This window comes from Gossypium raimondii, chromosome 10 (assembly GCF_025698545.1).
Source record: "Gossypium raimondii isolate GPD5lz chromosome 10, ASM2569854v1, whole genome shotgun sequence".
NCBI lineage: Eukaryota > Viridiplantae > Streptophyta > Magnoliopsida > Malvales > Malvaceae > Gossypium > Gossypium raimondii.
The window spans coordinates 57,230,853-57,245,043 of NC_068574.1; the positions used below are offsets into that span (position 1 = coordinate 57,230,853).

Genomic DNA, 14,191 nt, shown 5'->3' on the forward strand with positions numbered 1-14,191 from the left:
TGTAAGCCCATTAAAGAGATATACGCTAGACACAAATTTTAAAGTTGTTCTATATCCAACACAGTATTAAACCCTTTGACTACTAATTAAGATAAAAAAAACTATTGTCATCTAATTTAATCAAGTGATTCATATGATTTTTTTTAATCCCATAAAAAATTTAAAAACTCTATTCCCAATATATTAAATATTCATAAAAGAGAACAAGGATAATAAAGAGGCATAATACAAATAGATTGGAATCCAAAGTCTGCAAAGATTATAAGTGTTACAAAGTTAACACTGTTTGAAGCAAAATCTACATAGATAAAGAAAAAACCAACATCCCAAGGGGATAAGATAGAATGCCATTTCCGGTATCCCAAATTTAAATGCTCCAGCAAAGACGTCTTCCATAATATAGTATGAACAATATCCTATAACTATAATGGTTCCTTCCCAGAAATCATACTTTACGAAAAGAAATAACCAGCATCCGATTGCTAATCTTAAAACTACTGGGTGAACCATGGTAGGAATTACTTCACCATACTCAAAACGTGAAGGAGATAAGAAACATGCCAAAATTGCGACACTTTGTTTTGACACCCGATCACCATAAAACATGACCAATGTTAAAACAAAAAACAATAGCGTAAATACTTGCATAACTTTAAATGCAAATTCAGTTGGGGTTAAGAAAGAAACTGATTGGTCAAAGCATATTGCGAAGAAAGCTAGTAGTACTTGAATTGTTTTCTTGAAACCATGTGGAAAAGGTTTAAGCAGGGCTAGTGTTAGGAAAAAGGTTACCATGAACACAACATAGGTTGGAATATAGAAAAGAAGAAAAAAAGGTTGATCAAGTACTGATGTCCCTGGTTTTCTTGATTTCTTACCACATGAGCTGTTGTCACCCTGCCAAACACCACCAGGTGGGCTAAGAGTGGCTTGGTAGGTTCCTGTTAGAAGTAGCCCTAAAACTACTAGTAAGGCATTGCGGTCATCGCTTGATATATTATCCAAATCGTCAAAAATCATTGATGATACTTTTTCCACATACTTGGCGATTTGTTTCTCCCACTTAGATTTAATGTTTGAAACTCCTGGAATAAAGCGACCACGCAGAATTCTGATGCTTTCTTTGTTATTATGTTGTTCTGCAACACCCAGTGCGGTTAAATCGGATTGATTGGTGGCATACTTGTCAGCCTTGCTACTTAATAGTAGTTTAAGCATCTGTTTAATTGATAGATTAAGATATTAGAAAAAAATACGATCAGTTAATCATGGCTATGGAGTACAAAAGAATCTATTTAATATTAATTATTAAAGTGAATGAGTCAAACCTGGGTTTGATTATTTCTAGCAGCTATGTGTAATGCAGTGTTGCCATCTTCGTCCTTTCTATTTACCTCTTCCCGATAACAGTCCCTCTTCTTAAGCATTCGAATTAAAATCTGAAGAACATCCAACCTTTTGTTTTCCGCTGCAATATGCAAAGCACTGCGATTCTCAGTTGTAACATCTCGGATACAATCAGGACAAGCCTTCAAAAATGTTTTCAGCAGAATATCATGGTTTCCAACTTTACAAATGTAGTGCAATGGAGTCTCACCATTCTTCCCTGTGACACGAACAAGATCTTTATCCATTTGTAGGAAACGAAGCACCATCTCTTTATGCCCCTTTTCCAATGCAAGGTGAATGGGGCTCAAACCTTGTTGGTTTAGCTTCCTAGCAAATGACGGCTTCAGCTTCATCATCTCCATTGCGAACCCGATGCACCCTTCATCTGCAGCTACATGTAAAGGAGTCTCGATAAACTCCACTTCATCGAAGCGCCTCAAAACATTTCCATCTCTTTGAATCAATTTATACAATTCACTGACGTCTTCCGTAGGAGAAATTGTTCTGAAACTTTGGTCCATGTTTAAAGCAAGGAACAATTTCACAATAGGAGACAAAAATTGAAAGGGTTAAAGGGCACTTAGAGGAACTAATTTTACTTCCCTTGTGTGAGGAAGAAAGAGGTGAATGGTTTCCTTTATATAAGAAATGTACTTTTTTCAGTTCCGTCGAAAGGTGCTTATCTTCATGTTGGAGCTACGGTTCACTTTTAGTGTAAAACGTGGGAGAGGTTTCCAGTTTCAAAGGTGCTTATCTTCGTTTGGCAGCAATGGTAAACCATTATTGTATATACTTTCATTAAGTATGTACAATAAGGAATGGAAGTTTTGAGATGAGTAGGATGGACGCAAAGTCTCTTGTTGCAACCTTTTCCCCGTTGTGCAAGTTTAATTTACTCAATTAATTCCTACCAAAAAGAGAAATTGGAAAGAGAAAAGAAAAATGAAGAGCATATCTAACTTTGACAGATCATATATATATTTTTAGTAGACTTGGGCTTTTTCTTTTTTAATTGTTTTTCTAACTATATATGTTATTATATTGTTCAACTTACAACCCATTAAAAATTTGAGGGTCATACCTATCCATATTTACTTTAAGAATTTTATTGATTGAGTACCACGATACTAATTCAATAATAAAATTAATGGAATATTCTCTCGTATACCAAAAAAAAGGTTATATTTTGTGAATATTTTTTATTTTTATATGATCAATAATAATAAAATTGATAACAATAATGAGATTTGCACCCAAAACACCATGCATAATAAATAATTACTTTTACTATTATAATCAAAGCATCAATTTTAATTTTTAATAAGTATTTTATTACATAAAATTTTTTCAAAGTATATCATAAAATTTTAAAGTAAATGCCAATCTAATATTAATCTCTAATGTTAATAAAATATTTTACTTAATATTGTCATCAGCACTAAGAAGAAAAGGATGAAAGAAAACAAAACTCTATCTTATCACCTAATTGAAGTTTGAAAAATAAACCTAAAAATTATTTAAAATTTTAATTAAGTATTAATTCGTTGTCCTGTTAAAATTACGCTAGAAATATTGATTCAATTATTTCATTAAAATAATTTAACAGTTTTACTGTAAGTGACTTAAGATGTTAATAATTTAACTGAAATGATGTAATTTGATTAAATTAAAAGTTTACGATTTTTTGAAAGTTGATGTTAAGTTCAATGGTTTATAATGTAAATTATATAATATCCATTGTATTTATAGTCCTAAATGATTTATAAATTAAAATAACTAGTAATTATTTATATTAAGTTTTGTTTTTATCTTTAATTTATTGGCACATATGAGAAAGAAAAACATAACTTAAGTAACAAGCCCTTAATTTTTCAAAAAAGTAATTAAGTTTCTTTTTTTTTCATTTATTTGGGTACTTGAACTTTCGAATGCATCAATATGGTTCTCAAAACTTTAAAAAAAAAACAATTAAGCCGCTGTTTTTTTTTTTGCACTAAATTGGGTACTTGAACTTTCAAAATGTATCAAAAGCACCCTCAAACTTTAAAAAAAAAATTAAGCCTCTGTTTTTATTAAAAATTAGAAAAATTTGTAAAAATATAAAAATTGTAAAATTTTATAAAATCATAAAAATTATAAAATATATAGAAATATAAAAAAATTATAACAATTATCGTATCAAAAGAATCATTTTATAATTTTTCAATAACTTTATTGATTTTCTTTTATCATTTTTTGTCATATGTCATGCTATGTTACAACACGCGATGACTTTAATTAAAAAAAAAACTAGGGTCGTTAACTTTAACAATCGACAATTAAATTAATTGTTAAAGGATTTTTTATGCATTTTATAATTTTTTATTATTTTTATAAAATTTTACAATTTTTATTTTTATGATTTTTATAAAAATTCTAATTTTAATAAATTTTGAATTTTTATATTTGTATTAAAATTTAATACTTTATCTAAATTTATTGATTTTCTTTTTATAAATTTTTTTCTAATTTTTAATAAGAGTAGGGCTTAATTACTTGTTTAAAAAATTTTGAGAGTTTTTTTTTTATGCATTTTGAAAGTTCAAGCACCCAATTGAGTGTTTAAAAAATTAGGGGCTTAATTGCTTTTTTTAAGAAGTTTGAGGGCCTTTTTGATGCATTTTAAAAGTTTAAGTACTCAATTGAGTGCAAAAAAAGAAGGAGGCACTTAATTGCTTTTTTTCTTTTTAAAGTTTGAGGGCTTTTTACGCCCTTAAGCTAAAAAAATATAATTTTTAATTTCTTCTAATTTTTTTAAAACTTTTTAATAGTTAAAGCAAAAATAAAAAGAATAAGAGTCAAATTGATAAATATTGTAAAGGTTGAGGGGCTAAATTTGTTATTTTATCTAGTTTTTTAATAGAATTAATAGAAAATTTAACAGAGGATTGAAAATGAGCAAATCAAAAAGTACAAAGACCAATTTTCAGCAAAGTGACTAAATCTGCACAAATCGAGAAGCCAAGGGACTATCCTTAGAATTTAACCTAAAATATAAAAAGATAAATACATTAGTATATATTTTTTAGTAATATCTAAACTAAGTTAGCACTCCATTAATGCATCACACCAAATCAGGCAATAGCTTTTTTACAATTAATGAATCTATATGTAAAAGTCCACTGGCTTCATGCTAACACAGATTTGTTAAGTCCTGAACTTTTATCAATTTTCCTTTCTTTTAGTTTCCAATGTAGATGAGCCCCAAATGAAATAACGTCTAAACTTTTGGGTTGGGGTTATCACCACTGTCGAATGACATAGCAAATGACTGATGGCATTATTAGCAAAAGAACCAATTCAGCTTTAGGAGCCCTTGTTAAGAAAAGAACTGTAAGGAAAAGTGTGATGAGAAATGATGCAGTATTAGGTATATAAAACCAAAGAAAACTGCTTGTTCCGATCACTGATCTCCCTGCTTCATTTGGAATCTTATCGGAACCTGCATCAGCTTGTAAATCACCACCTGGGGGGTTGAAAATTACTTGGTAGGTCGCCGTTAGTACCAACCCGGATAGGACTAGGAACGCATTCCATCTGCCACCTGGGATATTGAGATTGGTCTGAGTGATGAGTACCATTAATCTTTCGGAAAACTCAACCTTTAATCTCAAGAGATAAGATATGGGTGCGGGTTTGGAGATTAAGCATTTAATCCTCCAGCTTGGGATGGAAGGATGATAGCTCTGTTAGCATTGGTTTGTTGTTGTAAAATATCTAGTGCCGTCCAACCCTTCGAATTGATGGCGTTCTTTGGAACCCCACATTCTATTAGTAGTCTTATCATCTGTTAAATAGATTCATATACAAAATAAATATAGTGCAAGAAATTTGTTGTTAATTCTTGTGTATGAGATCATACCTCTACTTGATTATGAATGTTTGATGCAGCTGTATGAAATACTGGGTTGCCTTCCTTGTCTTTCCAGTTTAAAACATCTAATTCCCACAATCCGCCATCTTTATTATAAGTCCTTCGTAACCAACGTCCAAGGAGTTGAAGGGCTTCAAGCTTGCTTCTTTCTGCTGCAATGTGAAAAACAGTCTTACCGGAAACGGTCACATCGGTGATGCATTGAGGGCAAGTTATAAGTAACTTAGCCACGAGATCAGCGGTCACCTTGTTCAGCAGCGTAATGCAAAAGGGTCATGCCTTTTTTCGCTTTCACTAGAACCAGCTCTTGGTTAATTTTCAAGAGCTCAAAAAGCAATTGGTCTCGGTGATTATGCAAAGCAATGTGCATTGGGGTAAAACCATCTGGATTCAGCTTTGTGGCAAATGATGGCTTTAAATGATGGCTTTAAAGTTGATGTTATACTGTTATTATTAATTATTATTGCTGTTATTTGCTCATTTATACCTTAAAATTTCAAATTTTATTTTATATATATATGTATATACTTATTTTTATATTTTTATATTTTATAATTTGTATCTATATATCTATATACATATTTTTATTCCTATAAATATATACACATACCTATATGTTTTATATTTTCATATAGTTTTATATACACATACATATAATTTTATACTTTATAATTCTAACATACGTATATATATGTATATTTTATAATTTTATTCATTACTATTATTCCATTTGGTGTTCATTTATTTATTTATTTATATGCTCATTATTAGTATTAGTTACTTAAGTGCTTTAGTTTATTTGTTCATTTACTTTTATTTGTGTATACATTATTGATTTCTTTTTATTATATATTTGCCATCTTATTTATTTATCTTTTCTTATTTGCTTGTATTATTTTATTTGTATTATCATCATTATTATTTTACATTCATTTTTACTCGGATTCGTCAAAAAACAGAAAATTTCAAAATAAAAATAATACTCTGTCGAAACCAGTTTTTTGAAAACAAAAATAAGTTATCGACTTTGAAAATAAAAATTGGAGTCGCCACCGATCCTTGATTAAGGTGTGATCGGCTCACCTTAAAAACAATTTTGGCCTGCGAAATTTGAGAAAACAGGTTCGGGAGTCAGTTACGCACGAGGAAGGGTTAGCACCCTCGTAACGCCCAAAAATCGGTACCAAATTGATTATTTAATGTCTTGATGTGAAAAGATTTTAAATAGAAATTTTTAACCCGTGAATGGATCTAAAATGATAAAACATTCTCATTTCAAAGAAATAAAACACCACACCCAGTAAGTTAGGGCACAATATTTTATATCTTCAAAATACCAAATATTTCTTTTTGTTTTAGAAATTCTTATTTCGAGATAACGAAATGTCACGACCAGTAAGTTAGGACCCGACATTTTGATTCCCGAGAATAATGTTTTATTTGAAAATTGCAAATTTATTGTAAAATAAATACTTAGCTCGTTAAATTCATCGAAAAAATGATCACGATCCAGTAAGTTAGGACACGATCTTTCTCGAGAACCATGATTGCTAAATATTTAAAAATAAAAATAAAACGATTTTAATGCTTTGACGAAGCAAAAATAGATTTTTCTTTAAAAGTATGATAAAACGCTAATGCGTAACATGAAATCATTACTCTAATTTAAAATATACCTATATATGTATACAAAAATTATAAAAAGAACATAATCATAAAATATAATGAGTTGTCATAAAAATAAAAACGTAAGCATAATATATTAATAATTATGAAAATATAGGTATATATGTATATATAAAAATATATGGAAAATATATTTATAAAAGTTTTGAATAATATATATATATATATATATAAACATGTATAAACATATATAGATTATAAAATATGGAAAGCATATGAATATTATAAAATAAAATGTATATACGTATGTATATAAAATAATAATAATAAAGTATATAAAAGTGTTTAAAATATATACATATAAATATAAATATTATCACATAAATGCGCATATAATATATGCATAATAATAATATAATATAACAATAATAATAAATGCTAATAATAATATAGTAATAAACGATTTAACAGTAATAAAAAACAAGAACAAATTAAGGATTAATATTGAAAATAAATAGAATTTAAAGGCTGAATTTAAAGATATAAAACACTAAAAGGACTAAATTAAAATGCACGCAAGCAAAGCGGAGGATTAAAAGGAAATTAATCCCATCTTCCAAAAAACGCATAACAAAGACGAACCAAATTGAAACAAGAGTAAAAGATTTTGCGAAATTTAAAAGAAATAAAAAACAATTTTCAAGCAATTGTAAAAACAAAAGGGATCAATTGCACAAATTATCCATTTTAAGAATGCCCTATAAAAGCCAATTTTAAAACCCTAAAATTTTTTTCCTCTGCACTTTTGAAGCAACGCCATGGCGCTCCCTCTACTGTTCAGTCTCCTCCACGTCCGACCAGATGAGCGAAGAAACGAGGGCGTTTCGACGGCCCTCGCAGCGATAAGCCCTCCTCTTCTTTTCTCTCTTTATCCCTTTTGTTTATTCAATGTTTTTTTTAAAGAACAAAAACAAAAGAAAAACAAAAATCTAACGCCAACAGTAACAAGAACCAAAGAAGAAAATCAAGAATCCTTCACCTTTTAAAATCTTTTGCTTTTCTGTTTTATTTTATTTTATTTTATTTTATTTTTCAATACAAATTTTTTTTTACAGATTTTTCCTTTGCTTTTTATAAAAATAAAAAAACCTTTACAATCTACAATATTTTCGGTTTCTTCTCTTGCTTACTGCTCGTGGTTGTGGTCTGTTACAGGTACGTGCGTGTGTGGGACTTGCTATGACGTGGGGCGTTGTTGTGAGGGAAGAACGTGGGCAGTTGCGGCGCCGGCTTGCTAACTGCTAGGGTTTCTGATTTTGTTTTGTTTGGGCCACTCTGTAATTGGGTCAAAAAAATGGGCTTATAATTCGGTTATTGGGTCGGGGTGTTATTGGATTTAAAACTGGGTCTGTAATTTATTGTATTTTTATTTTAAGGTTTATGTATTTGGGCCCGGGCTAAAATGGCCTATTACAGATGCCCCTCTTTGCTTGTTATCGTGTAACGGGAACAGAGCAAAGACTTTAAGATGACCAATTTTGCCCGGGCATACTGGACCTTAGCGCTTTTCTTTTTCAAGTAGCCTCATTCCAACCTACTGCATCTTCAGAGGTATAGGGATTGGTGCTTCAATCCACTCCACTGCAACGTTAGGGAGATAGGACTTGTCTTGTAACTTCTCAAAAGAACAAAATTTGCTATCTTTAGTCTGCTCCATTGCAACTTCAGGGAGATATGACTTGTAGCTTCAATTTATTCCACTGAAAGTTGACGCGACCTGCTCCTTTGCAATTCATAGAGATAAGATCCGTGGTGTTAATCCGCTCCACTGCAACTTCAGGGAAATAGGATTATCTTCTTCAATATATCCAATTACAATGTCGAGGAAACAAGATCCGCCGTCATCAGTCTACTCCACTACTGCTTAGGGAGATAAGATCTGCTATTCTTCAATCGATTCCACTGTCGACCAAGGAGATAGAATTACTGGCTTCAATGTACTCCACTGTAACTCCAGGGAGGTAAAATCTGCCATCTTCGATCTGCTCCACTAATGCTTAGGGAAATAAGATCTGAAATCTTCAATCTATTCCACTGCCAACCAGGGGGATAGAATTACTGGCTTCAATGTACTCCACTGTAACCCCAGGGAGGTAAAATTCGTCATCTTCGATCTGCTCCACTACCGCTTAAAGAGATAAGATCTGAAATCTTCAATCTATTCCGCTGCCAACCAGGGAGATAGAATTACTGGCTTCAATGTACTCCACTGTAACCTCAGGGAGGTAAAATCTGCCATCTTTGATCTACTCTACTAATGCCTAAGGATATAAGATCTGAAATCTTCAATCTATTCCACTGCCAACAAGGGAGATAGAATTACTGGCTTCAATGTACTCCACTGTAACCACAGGGAGGTAAAATCTGCCATATTCGATCTGCTCCACTACCGCTTAAGGAGATAAGATCTGAAATCTTCAATCTATTCCGCTGCCAACCAGGGAGATAGAATTACTGGCTTCAATGTACTCCACTGTAACCTCAGGGAGGTAAAATCTGCCATCTTTGATCTACTCTACTAATGCCTAAGGAGATAAGATCTGAAATCTTCAATCTATTCCACTGCCAACCAGGGAGATAGAATTACTAGCTTCAATGTACTCCACTGTAACCACAGGGAGGTAAAATCTGCCATCTTCGATCTGCTTCACTAATGCCTAGGGAGATAAGATCTGAAATCTTCAATCTATTCCACTGCCAACCAGGGAGATAGAATTACGGCTTCAATGTACTCCACTGTAACCACAGGGAGGTAAAATCTGCCATCTTCGATCTGCTCCACTAATGTCTAGGGAGATAAGATCTGAAATCTTCAATCTATTCCACTGTCAACCAGGGAGATAGAATTAGCATCTTCGATCTACTTCGCTGTCGATGCAGGAAGGCAAGATCTGCTACTTTCACTGATCTGTTCTCCGGAGAACATGACCTGTATAATGAACTTAATTATGCCTAATGATTAGGATGGCATGATCAAAATGAATCAAATGCTCCTAACTAGACATGTGTGAATGGTGTTTGCATGAATGCAAAATTTTACTCTCCAAGAATGATCCCGCTTAGGTTGTCATTACTCGAAGTTTATTAAAGTCGTATCACTGACGTGCTACAACATCTTTTGCTCAGATCACATCTCCAAATAAACGCTTGATCAAATTTCTCTCACTGTAAACCTCAAAGTTTCATCCTTTGGGACGTAAAATTTGTACCATCTTTCTCCCGCTGTAACCCAAGGGTAGAAAATTTTGGTCTTTTCTCAATCCTCATCTATCGCAATTCAAGGATGCAAAATGTGAAGCTCTTTGGTCTTTCATACCAATCTCAGGGTGTCATACCCAAATGTCTATGCACAAATGAATGATTCTTCTCTCCAAAGAAACCCCTTTTTATTACTTGGTGATTATTGCTTGCTTGTTCATCTAAGCCTTGCCACCAACCTATCATCCTGTCATTTTGTTCAATGTTTTTGACAACAAAATCAAAAGAAAGTCCTAATTTAGACTTTTCCTTCTCGATTTCCAACCTTTAAACACAGTGCGTTTTAAACAACAAATCTGTTTGAGCTCCTATATTGTTTAGAAACTTCTAGAGTAATATGCAAAACTTCCCTTGTGAAAGTTTTATTAGTCCATTAATCATTATTCCAATACAACATGCTTGTAAAAAGCTCATAACAATGGATAAGAATAAAGTTAGTTTTGAGCATAGCTCGAAATGAATAAATTATCAAAATAGTAAAGAAAGATAACAAAGAAATTGATTGGGAATGCGTATCTTGGAAAAGAATGAAGTATTCCAAGAATAACAAATTCAAAATAAATAGTATGGAGACGAGGTGCCCCAGATGTCGCAGCTTGAACTTCTCTGTACAAACTTCTTGAAGACCATTTTGAGTTTGACATGTGTTTAGGAGATCTACATTACTCTGTCGATGCCCCAAGATGTCGCGTACCCTCTCCTGCTGACTAAGGCATATCAAGATCACAGCATGTCCCATTCTAATCAACATTTGAGCTGCTCTGATTACCCCATGCCCATTTTGACCAATATTTGAGCCGCCCTTTTCGGGTTTTCAACTCAAATCCCCTTTGGTCTAAGGCGCCCTTTGCGGGTTTTCACCTTAGCCTCTCCATTTTTACTTTTTCCATTTTTCATTTTTTATTTTTCACATCTTTTTTTTCTTCTTTTTTTTTTGTGACTCAAAGTGCCCTTTGCAGGTTTTTACCTTGGTCCTCTCCTTCTTTAAGCGAAGCATTTCTTAATTGATTCTGAGTTTACAGGATTAGACAAGTTTTTACTATCCGTCTCACTCAAAATCAGTGCTCCTCCAAAAAAGGTCTTCTTTACAATATAAGGACATTCCTACTTTGGCACTCATTTTTCTCTAAAATCCTTTTGTAGAGGAAGGATATTTTTCAATACCAGGTTTCCCTCGTGGATTTTTCTGGGACGAACCTTTTTGTTGTAAGCTCGCATCATCCGTTTTTGGTACATCTGACCGTGACGAATAGCCTTTTTCCTTCAATTAAGTTCAACTGATCTTATCGAGATTGGATCTTCATCCTACTTCATTTCACCAATACCGGAGAAAAGAATTTCAACTTCAATGGAAAACTGTGATAAGCTAAAGAGAAAGGCATTGCCCCAGCGGGGTTCTTTTTCTTTTTTTTCTTTTTCCCTTTTTTTTCTTTTTTTGTTTTTTTTTGTTTTCTCTCTTTTTTTTTTGGATTGAATCTACACTTATAGGATTAGGCAAGTCCTGGTCATCTCTTTCAATTAGAATCAATATTATTCCAGATAAGGTCTTCCCCATAACTTTCACTTTCATTTTGTATGCGAAAGATCTTCTTTGGCATCAGGTTTCTCTCATAGAGCCTTTTGGGGCGAAATTTAACTATGACAAGAAAATTTTAGATCTTCCTCTTCAATTAGGATCAAATCTAACAAAAATACGAAAAAAATTACAACTTGACTTCCGCGGAATAAGCCAGAGAAGAAGGTATTGCCCCGGTAAAGAATTCTAACTACATCGTTCATGATGTGAATCTTGAACATACTGCAGATTTTTGACGTTGTGCTGTTGCTCAAATTACAATATCAGTACTTAACTCGGGCACGTCCTGGTATGACCATGCGATAACATCTTTGAACTCTCGAAGTAACTTAACAAGGTCTTGCTTCATTTCTCGGTTATGCATGTTCTCTTAAAGTCACAATCTCTATTGTCTCTTCAGAGGTAAAATTTGCTCTCTTTTGCTCTACCATCCTCAATAAGTCTAGAGATAGGCTACGATCTATGTCATCTTCAAAGTCGAGATCCTCTAAACACATGTCTTGTTCAAAAAGATATTCTAAATCTGTAGCAGTGTCATTCATGTCATTGATATCTGAGGGCCCATAATAAATATCAAAGAATATACAAAAGAATATATAGATTTATGAAGAACTATCTATACAATATGATTATGAATGAATGAATGATGTGGAAGAAAATCCAAAAGAATGAAAGAATAACTATTCGAGATAGATGAAAGAATATTGGTTCAAAAATGATCGCAAGGATGCATTTCATTAAAATAACGACATTTAGACATGAGCCTACTTCACAAAGGAATTCTTATTGCCTCTAGGCTAAAAGCAACAAGTGTGTTTTGAACATTGCTCTAAATAAGCCCTAAATACTACAAATATTTCTTCCACAGTTCGATTGTTTAAAACACTCCCAGGTTTACAAAGGTGGATATCTAATAAGGTCCCTTTTCGATTGTGTCTTCATCTATGACATTGATGTGAACACTTCCCAACATCTCTTCATACATCGCATTCACCTTATTTTCAATCTTGATTGGGTAGCGGATTTTTCGCATTAGATGAGTCACCCAACTTGACAATACCCATGTTGATGAATTTTTCAACTAGCTTTTTGAAGGTAATGTAATTCTCTATTGAGTGCCCCGTAATTCCTGCGTGGTAGTCACATTGCGCGTTCGCATCATACCACTTAGGATACAGAGGTTGTGGAGGTTTTAAGTAATGAGGAGCAACAACATGCGCATCGAACAAGCTTTGATACAACGCCTTATAGGACATCGGAATTGGTGTGAACTGGAGCTTCTCAGTACCTGGCTTCACACTTGATTCTTGTCTTGATGAACCCTGCTGATTAGTAACCACCTTTCTTGGTTGATTCACCGTAATCGATTTGCTGTACGTGTTCACGCTGTTCACCTCATTTTCTTCTTCCTTTGGGGTTTGATGTCTGTTATTTCCTCCAGCATCAATCTTTCCGCTCCTAATAGCACTCTCAATCATCTCACCACTCATAACTATGTCAGAAAAGCTTTTTGTGGCACTTCCCAACATATGTGTGATGAATGGGGTCTTCAACGTATTTATAAAGAGCATCACCACTTCTCTTTCAAGGAGCGGTGGTTGGACCTGAACTGCAACCTCCCTCCATCTCTGAGCGTACTGCCTAAAACCTTCATTCAACTTCTTCTCCATGTTTTGCAAAGTAATTCTGTCAGGAACCATTTCTGCCACATGACTGTACTGCTTCATAAAAGCCTGTGCCAAATCCCTCCAGTAACTAATCTTAGCACGGCTCAATTGATTATACCATTTAGAAGCTGCCCCCGTGAGGCTATCCTGAAAACAGTGTATCAATAACTGCTCATTATTGACATACCCAGCCATTCGTCTACAAAACATGGTAATGTGGGCCTCAGGGCAACTAGTCCCATTATACTTCTCGAATCCTGGCATTTTGAACTTGTGAGGTAGCACCAAATCTGGTACCAAACTCAGATCTTTAGCATCAATCCCACCATATCTCTCAGTACTTTCCATTGCCTTGAACTTCTCTTCGACCCACTTCCATCTTTCTTCAAATTGCTTTGGCAATTCTTCCTTTGCTTTTTCCTTTTCAACCACCTCATCGAAGTCAGGGACTATAAGATTGACGGGAATATTCTCAGGGCTAGAGCTTGATCCAGTTTGGTAATTTATCGCCTTTGAAGTATCGGCCTGAAATTGCTGAGGCCTAATGGTAACAGAAGATTTACGCGGACACATTTCCACTTGGGGCTGCACATCTGGGGGAGTAAAGCCCGGAGGATACTGGAGCCCATCCTCGCCTTCCTCCTCAATATTTGTTACAGGGCTCCTTCCCTTATCCTTTCCGCCAATTAAGAGCTGAGTTAA

At 33.5% G+C, this 14,191-nt stretch overlaps 1 protein-coding gene and 1 pseudogene across 2 annotated transcripts; both read right to left on the minus strand.

Annotated features, from left to right (window-relative positions):
• Positions 1-226: 226 nt before the first annotated feature.
• On the minus strand, positions 227-1,982 carry LOC128031933 (ankyrin repeat-containing protein BDA1-like). Of its 2 annotated transcripts, XM_052622849.1 has the most exons (3): positions 1,598-1,982; positions 1,329-1,468; positions 227-1,218 (listed from the first exon to the last, which is right to left on the minus strand). In XM_052622849.1, the coding sequence occupies exons 1-3, from the start codon at positions 1,908-1,910 to the stop codon at positions 277-279; spliced, it is 1,395 nt and encodes a 464-aa protein (XP_052478809.1). In that variant the 5' UTR covers positions 1,911-1,982; the 3' UTR covers positions 227-276. The 2 variants fall into 2 exon arrangements, with proteins under 2 accessions (XP_052478809.1, XP_052478808.1); XM_052622848.1 differs by having other exon boundaries at positions 1,329-1,982.
• Positions 1,983-4,556: 2,574 nt separating this feature from the next.
• The window catches only part of LOC105775645 (ankyrin repeat-containing protein BDA1-like), a 31,892-nt pseudogene continuing 22,257 nt past the window's right edge, over positions 4,557-14,191 (minus strand).